The sequence below is a fragment of the Mobula birostris genome, chromosome 12 (assembly GCF_030028105.1).
Source record: "Mobula birostris isolate sMobBir1 chromosome 12, sMobBir1.hap1, whole genome shotgun sequence".
NCBI classification, from domain to species: domain Eukaryota; kingdom Metazoa; phylum Chordata; class Chondrichthyes; order Myliobatiformes; family Myliobatidae; genus Mobula; species Mobula birostris.
In genome coordinates this window covers 37,430,148-37,454,308 of record NC_092381.1, presented here as the reverse complement: position 1 = coordinate 37,454,308, position 24,161 = coordinate 37,430,148, and the positions used below count along the sequence as shown (strand labels likewise).

The 24,161-nt window shown below is 40.7% G+C and overlaps 1 protein-coding gene across 2 annotated transcripts in view; it reads left to right on the top strand.

Annotated features, from left to right (window-relative positions):
• zswim5 (zinc finger, SWIM-type containing 5) overlaps positions 1-24,161 on the top strand; it is a 244,384-nt gene that overhangs the window by 173,412 nt on the left and 46,811 nt on the right. For both annotated transcript variants that reach the window (XM_072273637.1, XM_072273636.1), the window contains one exon: positions 3,323-3,473. In XM_072273637.1, the coding sequence (XP_072129738.1) occupies positions 3,323-3,473 (151 nt within the window). The remainder of the gene's footprint in view (positions 1-3,322; positions 3,474-24,161) is intronic.

Below are 24,161 nucleotides of genomic sequence, written 5' to 3'. Positions count from 1 at the left end.
CTTGCACATCATCATAGCACGTTGCTGTTGACCATATAAAAAATTTCAGCATATGTAATTTTCACAGTAACAGTAGGCACAATTTTGATAAAACTGCACCAACTATATTTCCAGAAAGATGAGCAGTGTAGAAATGTAGAATAAAGGATGAATCTGAAAATTTGTTCCAGGCAACAACCCCTTGAGACGCAAATCACATTTACAAGAACTGTGTTCCGGCAGTTCATGACAGTCAAATGATCTCCAGCAATGGTTCTACACTTCATCAGCTTCCCAACTTCCATTAAAAACATTTACTTTAGAACTCGCCAATATAGATTTCCTCAGCTTATTTTGGTTTGTTTAAAGAGAGGTATTTGTGGTTTGTTGGCTAACCCAATTTGAAGTGAAACATACTCGGTCATGCTGTGAGAATTGAAGTTGCAAAAACAGCCCTTTAGGCTCTGCCTAGATGGAAACGGTAGCTGATGTAGCTAAAAGTAATAGGCATTGCTACTGGGGGAAGAAATATCTCTGTCTCTCTGTCTCTCTCCACAAACACACAAGGATTTCCATCCTATGCAGCGATGGCTGCTCTTCTATTCTGTCAACTGGAAATATAGATATTTGAAAAGGAGATGAGAATGAAAAGTTAAACAAATGGTAAATATTCTCATAGAACACTAGAGGAATTCCACAGGCCAGGCAGCACCTATGGAAAAGAGTAAACTGTCAAAGTTTCGGGCTGAGACCCTTCAGCAGTACCCTGATAAAGGGTCTCAGCCCAAAACGCCGACTGTACTCTTTTCCATAGATGCTGCCTGGCTTGCTGAGTTCCTCCAGCATTTTGTGTGTGTTGCTTGGATTTCCAGCATCTGCAGATCTTTTTCTTATTTAGTAAATGTCTTCCTCAGTCATGGACTGTCCATTGTTACAAAGAATAGAATGCTTGCAACTGAACTTACATTTTTGTTCATATCCACTAATATTAATTTAAGCTGGACCTTAAATTTAGCTTTAAAGTTTAATTGATATTGAAAATTTGGGGTTATACAAAAAGAAAAGAAGATGTAATGTCATACACCCAGTCCAATATTCTTAGAAACAAGAGAAAGAATAAAAAGTTGTTTCGATTTTCCTTAAAAATAACAATCATTGACATAATTGATCATAGAAACCTTCAGTGCCATACCACTATGAACCTCTCTCATACTGATCCATTTGGTCCTGTCAGGTGATATCTGTAGTATTTTTAAAAATCTCCTCACCCTCTGCATTGTTACATCATGGAGGTCTGTAATTCGATTATTTTATAAGTCCATAAGATACAAGAGCAGAATTAAGCCATTTGGCCATTTGGCTCAGTGAGTCTGCTCTGCCATTTTATCATGACTGATCCATTTTCCCTCTCAGCCCCAATCTCCTGCCTTCTCCCCGTATCCCTTGGTGCCCAGATTAATCAAAAATCTATCAACTTCTGCCTTAAATATACCCTATGACTTGGCCTCCACAGCTGCTTGTGGCAACGAATTCCACAGATTCTTATCTCTCCAGATAAGGAACTTCCTCCTCATCCCTGTTCTAAAATGATGCCCCTCTATTCTGAAGCTGTGTTCTCTGGTCTTCGACTCTCCCACCACAGGAAACATTCCCTTCACAGCGACTTTGTCAAAGCCTTTCAACATTTGATAGGTTTCAATGAGGTCACCCCTCATTCATTTGAATTCCAGTGAGAAGAGACCCAGTGCCCTCAAATGTTCCTCGTATGATAGACCTTTCAATACTGGAAACATTTTTGTCAATCCCCTCTGAACCCAATGTCAGCACATCATTTCTTAGATAAGGGCCCAGAACTGCTCACAATACCCCAAGTGAGGCCTCACCAGTGCTTTATAAAGCCTCAACATTACATCCTTGCTTTTATATTTTAGTTCTCTCTAAATGAATGCTAAAATCGTATTTGCTATCCTCACCACAGACTCAACCTGCAAAATAACCTTTAGAGAATCCTGCACACAGACTCCCAAGTCCCTTTGCACTTTAGATTTTTAAAATTTTCTCTCCAGTTACAAAATAGTCTACGCTTTTATTTCTGCTACCAAAGTGCATGACCACACACTTCCCAACACTGTATTCCATCTGCCACTTCTTCGTCCATTCTCCTAATCCGTCTAATTTATTCTGTAGCCCCTCTGCTTCCTCAAAACTACCTACCCCTCTACCTGTCTTCATATTGTCTACAAACTTGGCCACAAAGCCATCAATTTTGCCATATAACATAAAAAGAAGCAGTCCCAACACAAACTCCTGTGGAGCACCACTAGTCACCGGCATCCAACCAGAAAAGGCTCCTTTTATTCTCACTCTTTGCCTCCTGCCAATCAGCCAATGCTCTAACCATTTTAGTATCTTTCCTGTGATACCATGGGCTTGTAGCTTGTTAAGCAGCCCCACGTTTGGCACCTTGTCAAAGGTTTTCTGAAAATCCAAGTACATAACATCCAGTGATTCTCCTTTGTCTATCCTGCTTGTCATTTCTTCAAAGAATTCCAACAGATTTGTCAGGCAAGATTTTCTGTTAAGGAAACCAAGCAGCCTACGGGCTATTTTATCGTCTGCCTGCAAGTATCCCGAAACCACATTCTTAACAATCGACTACAACATCTTCCCAACCACTGAGGTCAAACTAACTGGCCCATAATTTCCTTACTCTGCCTTTCTCACTTCTGGGAAAGTGGAGTGACATATGCAATTTTCCAGTATTCCTGAACCATGCCAGAACCCCTGGAAAATAAGTTTGCTTTCACATCTGTTCCCCTGGCATGCACCTCTCTTTATTCAGTTCTATGACATTTCTTCTGGCCAATATCCAGTTTTGGATGGGCTGTACTATCTTCAGCTAAATTTTGGGAAGATCGAATCATTCACAATTTCACTTGTCTATAACCTCCTTAGTAGCCATAGAAAGAAGTTATGTTTAGCAATTAAACAATTGAGGCAATATCTTTTCTTTTATCTTTGGGTCCCTTTAACTTTTTGGCCGTGTTTTGCATTCCATGTGAGATTCTGAGTTTTTAAAAGTAGCCACCTACTGTACTAGTGTGAAAATGAACTAATCACATTGCATCATAATTTAACAATTTAGAGAGTGGTTGTTAAATACTTTTTTTTACATTAAGTTTGTGATTTCAACATTTTTTCCCTGTGCAACATTCTTTGTGTTTCTTTCTTTTCCAAAAAGTGAACTTCTTTTAAAAAAAAATTCTTCAAAGTGAAGAGGATATCATTTGATGCAGTATTGTTTCTTGGGATCGCCCTTAAATTTCCTTCCTGATTGGTGCAGGTACGAGAGATGCTGAAGATGAGGGATTCAAATGGTGCCAGGATGTTGACATTAATAACAGAACAATTCATGGCTGACCCACGGCTCTCACTCTGGAGGCAACAAGGCACAGGCATGACAGACAAATGCCGTCAGCTATGGGATGAACTGGGTAAGTGTCCTGAGGAAATGACTGGTAACAAGCAATGCAGTATTTTATCCTCTGCCTTGAGAACTAACCAGCGTTGACCTTTCTCCAGACTGCTTTCCCTGATTATAAACTTGATCAGGTATCACACTGCATTTGTTATTCAGCAAAGATAATGTATAAAATAGAACGTGAAACAAAGGAATGAGGAGAACAGCTTCCAATTTTAGAAGCACAGAGCAGGATCTGTCAGCATCTTTAAATTTAAAAGACAAGCTATACATTTTAGGTTTGTTCCCTTCAGCTCTGAAGACAAGAAGACAAGCAAACAAGCATTTTAATAATGCTCAAAAGAAGTTAACAGAAAGGAAAGGAAAGAAGCAAAATAACCACATTGACACAGAGCTGACAGGCAGCCGACTGCTTCATTTAATCTATTCGATGATATTAAGGTCATCAGCGGAATCATCAGGGATGTGAAAGAGGGGAAAAGTAATATTCATGAAGATGAAAAGGCATACAAACAAATGTTTACAAATATAAGGAAAATTAAATAATATATAAAAGAGAAAGCTCCCTGTGTAAATGCAGAGGACTAGAGGCTGTAATGTGGACCATAAAATAAACAACTTGAGGAACTCAGCAGGTCATGCAGCGTCTCTGGAAGAAAAGGAATGGTTGGATTTCAAAATGGGACTCGTTTAGGACTCTGCATACTTTCCCTCCATGGATACTGTCTGATCTATTGAGTTCCTCCAATTTTTTTTATTTTATTTTATTTTAGGCTCTCTTTGAAATTAAGCAACAAAATTCAAGTGAAAAGTAACGTATTTAACAGGAGTAAGCAGAGGAAAGGCAAAACCATTCTATAGGCTCAATTGGCAATGAACTGGTTCCCCATGGCAAAGAATCCACCTCTCCTGCCACATGCTGTCAGGCCCTACCCCATCAGAAGATCTCCAGGCTATGACAGAAATGAAAGGTAGTTAGGAACTGAAGATGTTACAGTGACTGTTCAGACCTCTGACTGGAGAAAGCCTGGCAGGAAGATGAGAATTTCTCCAAATGCTCTTTGAACTTCTGTGGAATGAGGTCGATGTGAATTTTTAAATCCTCTACAATTTAAAAAAGAAATTCATAAAAATAATTTACAAATGCAGAAAGCAAGTAGGTTGATGGGGAAAAAAGTAGAATACGGTACTGAAAGTTGAGAGTACATTATGTGAATTGAAAAGCTTTTAAATGTCATCCTGCATCCTTGCTGATGTGATATGCTCTATTTATTTCCCATTTGTGCACTCGAGAAATGTGCATGACCGGTAATGTTAATAGAAACAATCCATAACTAAATAAAAGGTATGGTTCATTCCATAATGATAAATTTGTGGGCATTTCTGCTATCTTATTTTGGTTTATGCATTTCAATAATTGATGTTTGCCTGTATTAATGTTCATTCTATTTTAAATCTGTTGGTTGGAAACCACCTGAATGACCAAGTGTTATCCTGAAATCTCCCTGTCGTAACATTCACTCTAATGGCATTATTGCTGGGAATGGTGAGCTATAGACAATGTTGTCCACTTGATTCAATATTGAAAGATTATCATTCATCAGGAAGAGTGGCATCATCCCTTTTGCCAATAGCTAGCAGAATAGATAAAGAGGAATGAGTGTTCGTGTTCTATGTGCTTTTCAGAATCAGAGTCACGTTTAATATCCCCAGCATATGTCGTGAAATGTGTTAACTTTGTGGCAGCAGTACAATGCAGTACATGATAAATATAGGAAAAATCTGAATTACAGTAAGTATATAAATGTGTATTGAATAGTTAAAATAAGTAGTGCAAAAACAGAATTTTTTTTAAAGTACTCAGGTAGTATTCGTGGTTTTAATGTCCATTTAGAAATCAGATGGCAGAGGGGAAGAAGCTGTTCCTGAATCGCTAAGTGTGTATCTCCTACCTGATGGTAACAGTGAGAAGAGGGAATGTCCTGGGTGGCGGGAGTCCTTAGTGATGGACATTACCTTTCTGAGGCACCGCTCCTTGAAGATGTCTTGGTTAGTATGGAGGCTAGTACCCCTGATGGGGCTGATGAATTTTACAACTTTCTGCAGCTTACTTAGATCCTGTGCAGTAGCCGCCCCCATACCTGATGGTGATGCAGCCTGTCAGAATGCTCTCCACAATGTATCTAGAAGTTTTCAAGTGTTTTAGGTGACAAACCAAATCTCCTCAAACTCCTCATGAAATATAGCCACTGTATAAGGCCTTTGATAAGGTGCAACAGAAGGAATTATAATACAAAGGAAAATCATCAAAAAACATTTTAGCTTAGTTGAACAGCGTCAGCGCTGTTATGCAATTAAACCCATTATATTCAATAAAAATACCATCTAGGTAGTCTCCAGCCCCTTGGTATGAACATAGAATTATCCAACTTCCAGTAATTCCCTCCCCCTCCCTTTCTTTATCCCTGTGTCACTCTGCCCCCTCCCCCAGCTGCCTATCACCTCCCTTATGGTTCTGCCTCCTTCTACTACCCATTGTGTTTTCCGCTATTCTTTCTTCACCTTTCCTGCCCATCCCCTCCTGCTTCCCCTCCCCCACCCCTTTATCTTTCCCCTCACTGGCTTTTCACCTGGAACCTACCAGCCTTCTCCTTCCCACCCTCCCCCCACCTTCTTTATAGGGCCTCTGCCCCTTCCCTCTTCAGTCCTGACGAAGGGTTCAGGCCCGAAACGTTGACTGATCGTTTCCACGGATGCTGCCGGACCTGCAGAGTTCCTTCAACGTGTTGTGAGTGTTGCTTTGACCCCAGCATTGAAAACTAATTTCTTGTTTCTCCAAATTCTTATGTGATAATAATTGTCTGAAATTATATTTGTGTTCAGCTTCAAGTGGCCTATTATAACCACAAAAACATTCTGAGGAAGCAACACCTTAAAAACAAATTTGCTCTCCAGTGTTTTTGAACGGAATTAGAGCACTTGGGAAATAAAACTAAAAATGCTGGAATAACTTGGCATGACAAGCAGCATCTGTGGAAAGAGAATCAATTAACTTTTCAGGTCCAGGGTTCTCCTTCGTCAAAAGCAAGAAAAAGAGAAGCAAGTTGGTCTGGGTAGCAGGAAAGGGTGATTGGTGGGACAAAGCTTGTAGGATGAAATAATGAATACAAGATTCTGCGCATGCTGGAAATCCAAAGCAACATGCACAAAGATGCTGGAGAAACTCTGCAGGTCAGGCAGCATCTGTGGAGAGGAATAAACTGTGGATGTTTCAGGCCGAGACCCTTCACCAGCACTTGAAAGGAAGGGGGAAGAAGCCAAATAAGAAATGGAGGCAGGAAAAGGAGTACAAGCTAACAGATAATAGGTAATACCATTGAGGGGGAAGGGGATGAAGTAAGAAGCAGGTTTCAATTTGACTTCCCATTCCCATTTTGACATGTCAGCCCGTGGCCGCCTGTTCTGCTGCAATGAGGCTACTCTTGGGTTGCAGGAGCAACACCTCATACTCTGTCAGGGTCTCTGACCTGCCAGCATTAACACTAGTTTCTCTAACTTAGGGTAATTTCTCCCCCCTGCCCCTTCTCTTTTCCTCACCTGCCTCTGGTAGCCCTCCTCCTCCCCCTTTGCCCATGGCGCACTGTCCTCTCCTATCAGATTTGTCCTCCTGCAGCCCTTCACTTCTTCCAGCCATCTTGGCCCAAAAAAAAACACCTGTTTAATTCCCCTCCATAGATGCTGCCTGACCTGCTGAGTTCCTCCAGCATTTTGAAGGTGAAATAATGGTTTAGTTATTGTGATGTGAAATGTGTTGCAAATGTGATTTAGACTATGCAAACAAAAATGAGGAAAAAAAGGATAGCAGACGAAAGTGGACAAATAGACAAAAAAGAACAAATTATCTAAAAGTGGAGAATGTGATGTTGGGTCCTATAGGATTGTGTCCTAAAAACAATGAGGTGTTGTTCCTTTAGCTTGTATTGTAAAAGTGAAGGAGGTCACAGCCGGAAAGGGAAGATTGATAGTAGGATGCAAATTAAAATGGCAGTCAACAGAGATCAGGGTTCATCGCTGCCATCTTGAGTACAGGTTCTCTGTGAAGTCATCACCCAAACCGTGTGTGGTTTCTTCACTGTAAAGGAGGCCATCTTTTGAACAAGTAATACAGTAATCTAGACTGGAGGAATTACAAGTGAGTTGTTCTTTCGCTTGGAAACTCTGTCCAGTACCCTGGATGGTGGGGTGTGAAGAAGTGAAGGGATGGGTGTTGCTCCTCTTGCAGTTGCATGGGAAGGGGCTGTACAATGGGGACTATTAGACAGAGACAGAAGAGCAGACAGTGAACCATTTCAAAATGTTGAAACAGAGGGGAATGCGTGTCTGACGATGGAATCTTGTTGGAGCTGGCAGAAACTTTGAAAGACACTGCAGTGAATTCAGAGCTGGTGTGATACAGACTGGGGACCTCAATTTTTGTTCTGTTCAGGAGGAGAAGGGGAGAGAGCAGAGCTACAGGAAATAGGTCAGATGCATTCCAGGGTTCTTTCTATGAAAGTAAAGTGGAGCCATAATTAAGAGAGAAGCAAGCAATTTGGAGTCAACTGTACAGAAGATTTCTTCAATGGATCAAATGTGATGGAGAAGGAGGAAATGGGAGGATGGAATAGAGTCCTTACTGGAGGTAAGGTGGATGGAAAGTAACTATGCAGGGTCTGTCAATCTTGGTTGCTACTCTTATCACTTGCGATGAAAATGGAGAAGGGAAGGGAGAGTCAGAGATGGAACATATGAAGATGGGAGCAGGTTAGAAGTCTACAAAGGTAATGGAATTTTTGACTTCTGCAGGAATTCTATACATTCTCTGATATTAAATTGGACCATTGAACCATCGAATTAGCACAATGTTTCGGTCAACGTCCTGTGACTAGTGGGGTTGTAGGGATCAGTGCTGGCGCCCCTGGCTATTCACAATCCATATTAATGATCTGGTTCAGGGGACCAAGTGTAATATAAGCAAACTTGATACAAAGCTGGGAAGCAGTGTGATTTGTAAGGAAAATGCAGAGAGGCTTCTTGGGGATAAAGACAATCTACATATAAGGATGAGGATGTGACAGATGGAATATAATGTGAAAGAGGGTATCCACTTTGGTGGGAAAAAAACCAGAAAGTCAGAATATTTTTAATTGGTGAGGGACCAGCATATTGGTGTAGTCACAATGAAGGCATGGTAGTGACTAAACTTCATTTGGAGCTTGAGAAGATTTAGTATGCCATCAATTTGCTAGCAAATTTCTACAGATGTACTGTGGAGGGGCATACGGACTGGTTGCATCACTGTCTGGTTCGGGGGTACCAAAGCACAGGATTAAAAGAGCTAGCACAGGGTTTGAAGCTCAGCAAGCTCCATCTCGGGCACAAACTTCCTCATCACTGAGGACATCTTCAAAATACAATGCTCACCATCGGCACATGCCCTCATCTCATTACTACTATCAGAGAGAAGGTACAGGAATTTGAAGACCCATGCGCAGTGTTTTAGGAACAGTTTTTTCCCTTCTGGCGTAAGAATTCTGAACAGTCTGTGAACTCGTGAACACTATCTCATTATTCCTCTTCTGGGCCACCTAATATTTTTAATGATAACTGCAAATAATTTGGCACTGTACTACTGCCACAGAACAAAAAATTTCACGACTTATGTCAGTGACAATAAATGTGAATCTGATTCTATTGGTGTTCACTGTCAACTCCATAGTAAGTGAATCAAGAAGTTATTTGTAAGAACAGCAAGCAATTAGGCAGGCAAATCGTACATTGGCATCTATTGCACAAGAGCTTGAATTAATGCATCTTTCCAAAATTATATAGGAGCCTCGCCAGGACCACACCTGGAAAATTGTGGATAGTTCAGCAGGGATTTCCTTGGAATTGATGAAATTCAATGCAGGTTTACTAGATTGATTCCTGGCATCAGGGTGGGGGAATTGTCCTACCAGGAGATGTTAAGTAGACTGGCTTATATTCACTTGGCTTAGAAGAGTAGGAAGTGATCTGTTTGAAACATCCAGCACTGTTAAAGGATTTGACAAGGCTGATGTAGGCAGGGGTGATGTTTTCATGTGGTTGGGCATATTGGGAACCAAGTGCCCGAAAGCAAGAGGTCAGTACTTTAGCCTTGAAATTTCTTCATTCGAAAGGGTGGTAAATCTTTGGCCTTCACTCTCCACGGGGGTGTGGAGGCTCGGTCGTGAAAAATAAGACTGCTAGACATTTGGATATTCTGGAAATGACATCTGAAGACAATACAGGAAAATGGTGCAGAAGGAAAAGGTTGACGATTATCTTGCCGAGTGGTGGAGCAGGTGCGATGAGCTAAATAGTGCCTCTACGTCTGGTGTTCCTTTGTTCTCCCGTCTAATTTCAGAGATGGATACTATACAGAATGTTGCAAGAGGCTGCCAGAGGGGCATGGTTGGTGGAGGTGAGCATATGGGCTGTGAGTGGTCATGTCTGGGGGTCACGAAGTTGGTTCAGTTTTATGCAGATCCTTGGCAGAAGGCTGTACAGCACTTAACTCTCCATGAGTGACAATGTGAAATGGTTCCTGTTTGGCACGTGCAGTAAAATTGTCAGGTAAATGAACTAGGAAAGAATCAGAAACAGGTTTAATATCACGGGCATATTTCATGACATTTGTTAACTTTGCAGCAGCAGTACAATGCAATACATAATAATAGAGAGAAAACTGTGAATTACAGTAAATATGTGTATATCTTAAATAGCTAAATTAAATGTGTAGTGAAAAAATTAGAAATTTTTTTAAAAAGGTGAGGTCGTGTTCATGGGTTCATTGTCCATTCAGAAATCTTTTGGTGGAGGGGAGGAAGCATTCCTGAATCACTGAGTGTGTCCTTTCAGGCTTCTGTACCTCCTTGCTGATGGTAGCCAATGAGAAATCGACATGAAAAAGTGCTTTCTAGACTTATAGTGCCCAGGCTGTTCGTGAGCTTGTTCTGTACATAGAGAGAAATCGTAACAAAGAAACTGCACTTGTGAAAGCAAGCAAAGGTTAACTGATGTCTTGTGGCTCATGGCGCAGAATTAGCAGGAGAGAGGAGTGGGAGGTGGAAGCATGGTGAAGTAGACCAGCGTAAAAGAATGGGAAAAACATGAATTTGAAGCTGTCATTTAACACAGAGGACCCCAGGAAAAAAAAGTGGTCCATCACCGCTTCACACATTAGCTCACTAGATATCTTTGTAGGAGTTCTAAAATAAATAAGACTCCACTCATGTTGTGCAGCTAGGGAAATATATCTAAATCCTCATAAATTACTGTGCAGCTGAAAATTGAATTTACTTGTACCTTCATCATAAAATAATACTTCAATGCAAACGAGATCTGTGGAAGAGGATTAAATGCCTTTCATTCTGTCCTGATTTTTCTTGGTGAAGATTAGAAACCAATAGCTCCTATTTCTGTCTACGCAGTATTGTGGCTCTAGATTAAAACCTAATTACATGTAACAGGAGAAAAATGGCATCTGTATTCAATATGAACCCGAAAGCTGACCTTAATCTTCCGCTGTGGTAGCGCATTCAATTCAGAATGTCTTTTGAGTAAGCTGTCAGTAAGCAAAGGAAAAGGAGAGGCAAAAAATTAATACCATAACCCAGTTTGACGAGATGGTGATTATTCAGCTACAGCAGATTCTGTTTCAGTCAACACAGCTTTACTGTGGCATAAATATGATGAATCCATTGGTCAGGGCTGAAGGATTTACAGTTCCAACAGGACAGAGTCGAATTGCATCTGTAGTCTGCGAGCTGGTGATAATTTAGTCCTTTTTTCATTTGCTTAATGGAATGCTTCACAGCAGCTTTCTCTTCCATTATTTATGGAAGAATTCCACTTTGTGTATATGTTCTTTAAGAACTTGAACCTGCTTGCCTTTGATTTGCAGTCACCTTTTATAGTACTTCTAGTACCTAAATGGGAAGCAATGTGTTGCCCTCCACCATTCATTTCAGTGACTGAATTAAGATTACTTCAGTCTAATTGTACTAAAGTTGGAGAAAATATTGTAAATAACGATGTGTGCAGCTTCAAACTTAAGTTTAGTCTGACATTAAATAAATTGGAGTTTTGTAAATATAATTTTCAAATGCACTGTTTAGTAAGATGCCTTGGCAGTACTTTTGTTAGATTCCCTACTTACGTTGTTGGTCTGCTGAGCCTCCATCACTACCCCATCAAGGAAGCCGGTAGTTATATCCCACCTTTCAAAATCTGCCCTCTCATTTGGTGCTCTTGTAAGTATCTTGAAACTTTGAAAATTGTCTGCAGGATGTTGGTCTACAATGCAACCTACAGTTTCAATAAATCAATGAAGTTCAAAAGTCATGTCAGATAAAAAAAAATTCCGCCACAAAAAACAGATTCAAAAATTTGGTACCAATTTGAATCAAGTGCTGAGTGGCTAATGAGTATTTTGTTTTGACAAATGTACATGTTCAATCTTGTTGACACAGCTCAGTATGAAACTATTGGTTTGAGAGATTTACCTCTAGTTCAAAGTTCATAGTAAATTTATTATTAATGTAAATAATGTCACAACCTTGAGATTTGTTTTCTTGTGGGCAATCGCAGTATATACAGGAAACACAATAGAATTGATGAAATATCACAACGACAAATGTCCAAATACAAAAAAAGAGAGGGGGAAATAATAATAATAAATAAGCTATAAATATCTACAACATGAAATGAAGAGTGAGTCGGGTTCAGCAAGAATGATTCAGTGAAGGGGCAAGTGAAGTTATCCCCTATGGTTCAAGAGCCTGATGGCTGGGGGGAGAATAGCTGTTCCTGAATCTGCTGGTGCACTCCCTGAGGCTCCAGTAACAACTTCCTGATAGCAGCAGTGAGAAAGAGCATGGCTTGGATGATGCGGAGTCCTAGATGATGGAAGCTGTTTTCCTGTGGCACTGCTCCATGTGGATGTGCTTAGGGCGGGGAGAGCTTTATCCGTGATAAAATGGGCTGTATTCATTACTCTTTGTAGGCTTTTCCATGCAAGGGCATTGGTGCTTCCATCCCAGGCTGTGATGAAACTGGTCAATATATTCTCCACCGCACACCTATTGAAGTTTGTCAAAGTTCTAGATGACATGCCGAATCTGCGCCAACTTCTCAGAAAGTAGAGGCGCTGTCATGCTTTCTTCATAATGGCACTTACTTGCTGGACCCAGGACAGATCCTCTGAAATGATAACACCAAGGATTTTAAAGTTGCTGACGCACTCCACTGCTGATCACCCAATGAAGACTGGTGCGTAGACCTCCAAGTTCCTCCACTTGAAGTCAATTATCATCTCCTTGGTCTTTCTGACATTGAGCGATAGGTTGTTGTGGTACCATTCCTCCAGAGTTTCAGTCTCCCTCCTATATGCTGATACTTCACCACCCTTGATATGACTAAGGACAATGGTGTCATCAGCAAACTTAGATATGGCATTGGAGCTGTGCTTAGCCTTACAGTCATAAGTATAAAAATGAGTAGAGCAGGAGCTAAGCAGACAGCCTATGCTGAAGGAGATTATGGAGGAGATGTTGTTGCCAATCTGAACTGACTGAAGTCTGCAAGTGAGGAAATTGAAGATCCATTTGCAGAAGGAGGTATTGAAGCCAAGGTCTTGAAACTTAATTAGTTTTGAGGGAGTGATAGTATAAAATGCCAAGCTGTAGTCAATGAAGAGCATCCTGATGTATGTATCTTCATTGTACAGATGTTTCAGGATTAAGAGAAGAAGCCAATGAAATGGCATCTGCTGTTGACCTGTTGTATCAGTAGACAAACTGAAATGGATTTAAGTTGCTCTCAGGCAGGAGTTGATACGTTTCATCACTAACCTCTCAAAGTTCTTCATCACAGTGGATGTAAATGCTTCTGGACAATAACTGATGCTCATACCTGGAGTTAGATTCAAGCCACAGTAGCCGAATCATTTGGATCATTTATAACAATGGGTATTTTCATGGAGCCGGGAATAACTTGTGTATATTCTTAGTTTTTGTTTTAAGTGAGGCATGCCTGGATGACATTGTGGCTTGGTGATGTATGCCATTCACATAATTTGCATATAATTGTGTTAGTGCTCAATCTGTTCAGTATACAAAACCCAGCTATCTGTTGTGTAATCAAACACGTCAATCTTTCCGATGTAGCCAACCATTTCTGCTTTTTTTGAAAATGATTATTATTATCACTGCCTATGAACCCATAAATTTGTCTGTTTTCTGCCTTTTTTAAAACTTGAGCACTGCTGCACTGCTGCACTGCTTTTTTTACTTGACCATTTCTAGCTGCACTTTTTTTTTAACTTGCCCTTTTCTCACCGCACTTTTTTTAAAAACTCACATGCCTCACTGCGCTTCAACAGGTAGGTAGTTGTCTTGGATTAACTTAAACATTCGTCGTTGCCACTGTTATGTCTTGTAACACCAGAACATAAAACTGATTCAAAGAAAACAAACAGGGAGTAATTTGTGTATGTTCTTCTTTTTTACTTTAAGCAAGACGTGATGTCGTGATGATATATCCCATTCACATAATTTACATATAATGAACGAAAATTGTCACAATATTGTTCAAATAGTACTGAAATATTAAATACATGATTGCCTTACATTCCACTCTTCGATTCTTCCCAAACTTCTCTGAGAGAATACTAAAATACACTAAAAGCTGTTTCAAAGGCAGAAAATGGAAATTTGCTTTTTCTGTCCTATAGTAATGTCACATATGGTTCAGCAGGAGGGCCAGTTGGGTATCGTTGGCATTGGCTGTCATAGAACATAGAACATTCATGACTATGTTATGGTAGCCAAGCTCCACCTATTAAGTATTTTATTCAATCGTTAGAGGAGATTGTTGATAAATGATATGTATGCTGAGCCTTTGAGTTATTGTGTTATTCCTGTCCATTCAGGTGAAATGGTTCCATGGTGTGCCTGGCACAATCGCCAAAAACGGCAACAATTTTTACTAATAAAGCATATTCTTTTCTAAACCAGAATGTTTGCTTCTTGATCTTAAGAGTAGAGGCATTTGTATTGATAACTCCTTAAGTCTTGCTTCCTCAGAAGCCTATTGACTAATGACGTGACCGAACACAATGAATTAAAGGAGGAGGGGTAGTGTTACTAGTCAGGGAAAAGATCATGGCAGTGCTTCGTCAGGACAGACTAAGAGAACTCGACCAGTGCGGCATTATGGGTGGAACTGAGAAATAAGAAAGGTATGACCACATTAATGGGGCTATATCACAGACTACCTATTTGGAGGAACAAATTTGTAACGGGATCGCAGACTACTGTAGGAAACATAAGGTTGTTATTGTAGATGATTTTAACTTTCAATGTATTGATTGGGAATCCCATACTGTAAAAGGACTGGATTGGATAGACTTCGTCTAATGTGTTCAGGAAAGTTTCCTCATCAGTACATAGATTTCCCAATGAGAGAGTGTGCGATACTAGATCTGCAATCAGGGACTGAGACAGGGCAGATGTCAGAAATTTGTGTAGGGGAACACTTTGCATCCAGTGACCATAATGCTATTTGTTTCAAAGTAAATCTGCAAAAAGATAGGTCTGGTGTGTGGGTTGGGATTCTAAATTGGAGAAAGGCCAATTTTGATGGTATCAGAAATGATCTGCCAAGTGTAGGGAATCTTGCTCTTCAAGAAATATTGAGGCCCTGGTTAAGAGGAAAAAAGAGGCGCATAGCAGTTATAGGTGGTAGGAACAGATGAGGTGCTCAAGGAATATAAGAAATGCAAGAGAACACAAAAAAGAAATCAGGAAGACTAAAAGAAGGCATGAAGTTGCTCTAGCTGACAAGGTGAAGGAGAATCGTAAGGGATTCTACACATAAATTTAGAGCAAAAGGATTGCAAGGGACAAAATTACTCCTCTGGAAGATCAGACTGGTCATCCATGTGTGGAGCCAAAACAGACTGGGGATATCTTAAATGAATTCTTTGCATCTGCATTTACTTAGGAGGCAGACACAGGGTCTGTAGAGGTGAGGCGAAGCAGCACCAACTTCATGGACCCTGTACAGATTACATAAAAGGAGGTGTTTGCTACCCTGAGGCATATCAGAGTGGATAAATCCCCAGGGCCTCTCAAGGTGTTCCTTTGGATTCTACCAGAAGCAGGTGCAGAAATTGCCAGGACCTTAGCAGAGATGCATAAGTCACCCTTAGCGACCCAAGAGGTATCAGAAGATTGGAGGATAGGTAATGTTGTTCTGCTGTTTAAAAAAGGCTCTAAGCATAAGGCAGCAAATTATAGGGCAGTGAGTCTGACGTCAGTTGTGGGAAAGTTATTGGAAGGTATTCTAAGGGACTGGATATTTAAGTATTTGGATAGACAGTGACTGATTAAGGATAGTCAGCATGGCTTCGTGTGTGGTAGGTCATGTCTAACCAATCTTGGAGGGTTTTTCAATGAAGTTAGCAGAAAAGTGGATGAAGACAATGCAGTGGATGAAGACAATGCAGTGGATATGTCTACATGGTCTTCATTAAGGTGTTTGATAAGGTCCCGCATTGGAGATTGATCAAGAAAGTCCAGTCGCTCAGCATTCAAACTGAGGTAGTAAATTGAATTAGATATTGGCATTGTGGGAGAAGCCAGAGAGTGGTGGTAGATGGTTGACTCTTTGACTGGAGGCCTGTGACTAGTGGTGTGCTGCAGGGATCAGTGCTAAGTCTGTTGTTGTCATCTGTATCAATGATCTGGATGATATTGTGTTTAACTGGATCAGCAAATTTGTACATCACCAAGATTGGGGATGTAGTAGACAGCAAGGAAGGCTATCATGACTTGCAGAGAGATCTGCATCAGCTGGAAAAATGGGCTAAAAACTGGCAGATGGAAGTTAATATGGACAAGTGCACTTCGGTAGGACCAACCAGGGTAGGTCTTACACAGTGAACAGTAGGGCACTGAGGAGTGTGATAGAACAAAGGGATCTTGGAATACAGGTACATAGTTCATTGAAAGTGGTGTCACTGGTAGATAGAGTCATAAAGAACACTTTTAGCACATTGGCCTTCATAAATCAATGTATTGAGTACAGAAGATTGGATGTTATGTTGAACTTCTATAAGATGTTGGTGAGGCCTAATTTGGAGTATTGTGTGCAGTTTTGGTCATCTACCTACAGGAAAGATGTGAACAGGGTTGAAAGTGTACAGAGAAAATTTACAGGGACGTTGCCAAGTCTAGAGGACCTGAGCTATAAGGAAAGATTGAATAGGTTAGGACTATATTCTTTAAAACATATTTTTCTAAGAGGAGATTTGATAAAGGTTTACAAAATTATGAGGGGTATAGCTAGAGTAAATATAAATAGGCTTTTTCCACTGAGGTTGGGTGAGACTACAACCGGAGGTCATGGATTAAGAGTGAAAGGTGAGAGTTTTAAGAGGAACATGAAGTGAAACTTTGTGAGAGTGTAGAGTCAGCTGCTAGCACAAGTGCTGCATGTGAGCTCAATTTCAACGTTTAAGAGAAGGTTGGATAGGTACATGAATAGTAGGGGTATGGAGGGCTGTGGTCCTGGTATAGGTCGATGGGAGTAGGCAGTTTAAGTAGGTTTGGCACGGTCTAGGTGGCCCAAAGGACCTGTTTCTGTGCCGTACTTCTCTATGACTCTATGACTTACTATTTCTGTGTATATCTGAGCTCGGGTCAGGTGCAAACATGTTGTATTTTCTTTTATTTAGTATTTACTTGTAAATAGAATAGAGATGAACAAAGTCAGTGGGCAAGGTGATAAATTGATAATAGAATCATATGCTTGTGTATTCATAGAGTCTGAGATTACATAGATCTTTCAGCCATTATAAAAGACAAGGAGAGTGTCTGTAAGGATATGACTGAAGGAATACTTGAACATAGGACACTATATAGCACACTACATTCTCTTTGACCCAAAATGTGGTGCTGACCTTTTAACCTATTCTAAGGTCAATCTAACCCTGTACTCATGCAGAGGGTGCCTTCCATTTTTCTATCATTCAGGTGCCTATCCAAGCATTTCTTAAATGCCCCTAATGTGTCTGCCTCTACCACCACCTGTGCCAGGGCATTCCATGCATTTATCACTCTCTGTGTAAAGAACTTACCTCGATGATGGCCCTGGTATTAACTCTTTCTGCCCTGGAAAAAAGTCTCTGGCTATTTTCTCGATCTATGCCTCTTATGATCTTGAACACCTCCATCACGTCACCTTTGGAAGTACCTCTTTTTTCTGAGCGCATAATTCTAGAGGTAGTTATTAACTAATTAAATAAATGTGCATTAGTTACTGAATACAGAAGGAAGTGATTCAGCCATGCATGCTGGTTGTAGCTTTTTGAAGTAGGAATCCCTGTTTAGTATCACATGAAGTCCTCTTTCTCATCTTTCAATATCTGGCCAGCACCCATTCAGAATTATGTTTGGATAAGTATTTCAAAAATGCAAACAACAGGAATTCTGCAGATGCTGGAAATTCAAGCAACACACATCAAAGTTGCTGGTGAACGCAGCAGGCCAGGCAGCATTTCTAGGAAGAGGTATAGTCAACGTTTCAGGCTGAGTCGCTTCGTCTGACGAAGGGTCTCGACCTGAAACGTCGACTGTACCTCTTCCTAGAGATGCTGCCTGGCCTGCTGCGTTCACCTGGATAAGTATTTCACTGTCTTTTGATGTAGACTTACAGACCCTGACAATTGTCACCGGGGGAAAAATTCCCTTCATCCCCTCCTCCTCTAAATCTGTGATCAGTGATGACTATCCAAAAGGAATAAACTTTCTGTCTACTCTATAACCATCTCACATCTTTCTGAAAAGGTCACCTCATAACAGTCTTACAGGAAGAACAGTCGTCACCATTACAATGTTTCCTCATTCTAGTAACATCCTGATTCACTCTTTATGTTCTTTTTCTAAGCAATTGTATCTTTCCTGGCAGCCAGAATTGTCATCTGAGGCCTGGCCTAGCAAGGTTCCAGTTTAATTTCACTTTTTATATTCTATGCTTCCTTTTGCACCAAGTAAGTATAATAAGCAGACATCCCACCTCTCCTGGAAGTTCCGGGAGTCTCCCGCATATTAATAGTGGCTCCCTGATGCCCGCAAATTATATACAATATCACGGAAATCAATTTTTTTGCGAGCGAGAGAAAACGAGAGAGCGCGTGAGCAAGAGAGAGCGCGCGAGCAAGAGAGAGAGTGCGAGAGCACGCCATGGCAGGGTGTATAAAAGGTGCGTCACCCCAGACTACACTAAAGTGTACCCCTGCCTAATAGGGGTCAAAAATAATGACAGTGTTGCTTACTGCACTGTTTGCAACAGTGACTTTTCTGTTGCCCATGGTGGGTTAAAATGTAAAAGACATGTTTAGGTGAGTTTAACAGGTGTCATTCGTTCATTAGCATAGCTAACATTATTTAAACTAGCTGGCTAGCTGCTAAGGAGCTACTCTATTGCAGACATCCCGCCTCTCCCGGAAGTTCCAGGAGTCTCCGGCAAATTGATGGTGCTACCTCCCTGAAATGAGTTTTTGCAGGGTGGGATGTCTGAATAAGTTTAGTGCCAATTTCTGAAGGAGAGACTGTACTCAATCAAAGCAATTTGTAAAAATCCAGGAAGAGAGAAAGAGAATGTAAAGGAGAGGTTTTGTGTGCATTTTTTAGAAATTGGTGAATTGATTTGGATTATTGTTGTCGTACTTACCGCGTGCAGGAAATCTTGTCTTGCGTACCATTCATACAGACCAGTACATTACAGCGGTGCTCTGAGACAGTACAAGGTGAAACAATAACCAAAATGCATAAAGTATTACAACTACAGAGAAAGTACAGTGCAGGAGAAGAGACACGGGAGATTGAAGATTCTGCAATGAGGAACAACGCAAAAGATGCTGGAGGAACTCAGTAGGTCAGGGAGCATCATTACAGGGACATGGAAAGCTCTGCTCTCAAGTGAAGACACTGCATCAGGTCTTATCATGGTAACCGCTGAGTTCTCCCAGCAGTGTGTTTTCGCCAAGGGAAGTGACAACACAGGTAAATGTGGCCATAAAATTGATAACTTGGAATCCTTGAACTTGTGTCCTAAGACACTGAGCGCAGCAGCAAGTGATAAATTTGTACATAATTTATTTTGGCCTCCATCAGTGTATTCTCTGCACAAAACTAGAATGATATAAAGCCAGTAAAAGATGTCTCGCCAGGATTGAGAGTTCCAGTTATAAAGAAAGACTTGAGAAGATGAGCTTTTTAACTACAATTGATAAGGTTAGGAGTTGCCTGGTTGTAATCTTCAAGATTATAACTGGTTCCAGTGAAATACATTGTGATAAATTTCTTTCACAGACCAGTGAGACAGTAATAAGTGAACACGAATTTCAGATCACAGAATGAGTTAACAGGGTTGAAATTCTCATTACTTAACAGCTATCTTTTGACACATTACAGTATCTGTTTGACTTTCTCTTTAATATAGTTTTTATATTGAGAATTAAAACATTTTCTACATGGGCTTACATTATCCGGCCCATTTTGGCAAAATTCACATTTGCTCTAGTGCAAACTAAAACTAACTGGACGTGGTGTATTTTTCAGCCAGTGCAGATAGTGCACTATAAGGTTCACCCAATTGTGATACAGGATGACCAGGTTTATTCTCAGGGTGGCATGTGGAAATTAAGAGTTGCATCAAGCAGTCTCATGACCAACATGGCAATGGGATTCTATGTGTTTAAATGTCATGTGGATTCAAAACTTGAGTTCTAACTCCTTTGTCAATGCGTCTCAAGCTTACAAATCTTTCCTGAAGCATATTTATTTTTAACTTTATATCTTTACAAATTGCAAATAAAATGCATTTTTATGGTGTGTATACTATTGCTTGAGAGTCTAATAAATTAATTTCACTCCAAGTAATGCACTCTGTTTAACTGTATAGTTACATATGCAGTACAATAAATAGTAGCTGTTCCAAGATCTACTAAAACATCATTTCATATTTTTGGTGTACTTGTACATACTATTCTTTCCTCTCAGAGAATCTCTGCAAACACATCCTGTCATGTAGAGTGGATTACAGCAGTACAAACTCCCCCAGCTCCTGGTGCATTAAATCCTGCAGTATATTCTGCACCACATGTGGTTATTAGTAGATAAGCATATGTGGCATAGAGAAGGGTTGACTTAATTATTTTAAGATAAATCAATTATTATTCTAATTTATCATGTGTGCCTTTTCCATTATAGTTATAGATAGCCTACCTACCTACAGCATTGTAATACACTATCGTGCATCTCTCATAGCAAATTTAGCAATGGGGTAAGTGTCCAGTATGTAATAAAGCTTTTATTTTAAATTCTTTTGCCTACATTGCAAAGCATTCGATGTAGATTTTTGTGAAACCAGAATTTAATCTTCTGTTTATGGTCACACTTAAGCTTCGAAGGTCTGAGACTCTGGGATTCTTGGCCCGAACTCGACACCTTCCCAGATTTCTTTCTGGCTATCTCCTCTCTCCACTCCCAGTCCTAGTTCAGGGTCCCAATTTGAACATGCCACCACAGATGCTGATTGACTTGCTGAGTTCCTACAGTGGTTTGTTTTTTGTTCTAAAAATATGTTTTCTACCAATGCTATTTTCAAATTTTATTTATGAACCAGTAAGGAAATTTAGAGACAATTCAGAAAAGTTTTAAGAATTTTCTCTTGAAGACCAGATTCTCATTGAGCTACCATAAGAAGACCTGGACAAGCGCAAGAGGGAATATGAGGAGGATTAAAATAGGCTAGGCTAGAATTGGTATAAACATACAGTACTTTGCACATATCTATAGTGGTAAGGGAGCAGGGGGAGGGGAATCACGGGTGGGAAAAGGAGGAGGGAATGGGAAGCACCAGAGGGATATTATTTAATGATCAAAAAATCAATTGCTTGGAATCAAATGACCTTGCCTGGTGTCCCAGGGCTGGGTGTGTCTGCACCCGTGCCATCCCCCTCTGCTGGCACTCCTCTTCCACATGTCCCACACCCCTCCTGCCGTGTTCCACTCTCACCATTCCCAACATCCTTTCTTTGTGCCACATTTACAGACTCGCTCTCTGCTTCACGTTGACAAATACAGTACTGTACAAAAGTCTCAGGCACTCTAGCTATATAAAGTGCCTATAAAAAGTATTCACCCCCTTTGGAAATTTTCCTGTTTAATTGTTTTACAACATTGAATCACAGTGGATTTAATTTGGCTTTTTTGACACTGATCAACAGAAAAAGACTCTTCCGTTTCAGAATGGCAGGCAGTGACTAGTGGGGTACCGCAAGGCTCAGTGCTGGGACCCCAGTTGTTTACAATATATATTAATGACTTAGACGAGGGAATTAAATGCAGCATCTCCAAGTTTGCAGATGACACGAAGCTGGGTGGTAGTGTTAGCTGTGAGGAGGATGCTAAGAGGATGCAGGGTGACTTGGATAGGTTAGGTGAGTGGGCAAATTCATGGCAGATGCAATTTAATATGGGTAAATGTGAGGTTATCCACTTTGGTAGCAAGAACAGGAAAACAGATTATTATCTGAATGGTGGCCAATTAGGAAAAGGGGAGGTGCAACGAGACCTGGGTGTCATTATACATCAGTCATTGAAAGTGGGCATGCAGGTACAGCAGGCGGTGAAAAAGGCGAATGGTATGCTGGCATTCATAGCAAGAGGATTCGAGTACAGGAGCAGGGAGGTACTACTGCAGTTGTACAAGGCCTTGGTGAGACCACATCTGAAGTATTGTGTGCAGTTTTGGTCTCCTAATCTGCGGAAAGACATTCTTGCCATAGTGGGAGTACAAAGAAGGTTCACCAGATTGATTTCTGGGATGGCGGGACCTTCATATGATGAAAGACTGGATCGACTAGGCTTATACTCTCTGGAATTTAGAAGATTGAGGGGTGATCTGATTGAAACGTATAAAATTCTAAAGGGATTGGACAGGCTAGATGCAGGAAGATTGTTCCTGATGTTGGGGAAGTCCAGAACGAGGGGTCACAGTTTGAGGATAAAGGGGAAGCCTTTTAGGACCGAGAGTAGGAAAAACTTCTTCACACAGAGAGTGGTGAATCTGTGGAATTCTCTGCCACAGGAAACAGTTGAGGCCAGCTCATTGGGTATATTTAAGAGGGAGTTAGATATGGCCCTTGTGGCTAAAGGGATCGGGGGTATGGAGAGAAGGCAGGTACAGGGTTCTGAGTTGGATGATCAGCCATGATCGTACTGAATGGCGGTTCAGGCTCGAAGGGCCGAATGGCCTACTGCTGCACCTGTTTTCTATGTTTATGTAAAGTGAAAACAGATCTCTGCAAAGTGAAATAAATTAATTACAAATATAAAACACAAAATAATTGATTGCATAAGTATATGAAACACCATATCATCACTGGTGCAGCCAATTGGTTTTAGAAGCCATGTAATTAGTTAAATGGACATCATTGTGTGAAGTCAAGGTGTTTTAATTGATTGTAGTAAAAATACACCTGTATTTTGGAAGGTCCAACTGCTGGTGAGTCAGTATCCTGGCAAAAACTACACCTTGAAGATAAAAGAATATGTGAAAATGTTGTTGAAAATCATGAGCCAGGAGGTGGATACAAGAAAATTTCCAAGTCTCTGAATATCCCTTGGAGTGCAGTTACATCAATCATAAATAAATGGAAAGAATATGGCACAGCTGTAAATCAGCCTCGAGCAGGTCGTCCTCAAAAACTAAGTGACCTTGCAAGAAGGGGACTAGTGAGGGAGGCCATCAAGAGACCTATGACAAGCCTGGAAGAGTAACAAGCTTCAGTGGCTGAGATGGGAGAAACTATGCATACAACAACTGTTGCCCGGGTGCCTAACCCATTGCAGCTTTATGGGAGAGTGGCAAAGAGAATGTTACTGTTGAAAAAAAATCTCAAATGAGATCTCGGCGAAAGTTTGCCAGAAGGCATGTGGGAGACCCTGATATCAGCTGGAAGAAAGTTCTATGGTCTGATGAAACCAAAATTGAGCTTTTTGGCCATCAGGCTAAACATTATGTTTGGTGTAACACTGCACATCATCTAAAACACACCATGATGCATGGTGGTGGCTGCATCATGCTGTGGGGAGGCTTCATTGTAGCAAGCCCTGGTAGGCTTGTGAAGATAGAGGGTAAAATTAATGCAACAAAATGTAGGGAAATCCTGGAGGAAAACCTGATGCAGTATGCGAGAACTGCGACCTGGGAGAAGATTTGTTTTCCAGCAAGACAATGACCACAAGCATAAAGCCAAAGCTAAAGAGGAATGTCAAGGTTAATGTCCTGGAGTGGCCAAGTCAGAGTCCAGACCTCAATCCAATTGAGAATTTGTGGCTGGACTTGAAAAGGGTTGTTCAGTAACGATCCCCGTGCAATCTGACAGAGCTTGAACAGTTTTGTAAATAAAAGAATTTGGAAAAAATGCAGTGTCCAGATGTGCAAAGCTGATAGAGACTTATCCACATAGACTCAATGCTGTAATTGTAGTTGCATCTGCTTAATACTGAGTTGAAGAGGGTGAATACTTATGCAAACAATTATTTTGTGTTTTATATTTATATCC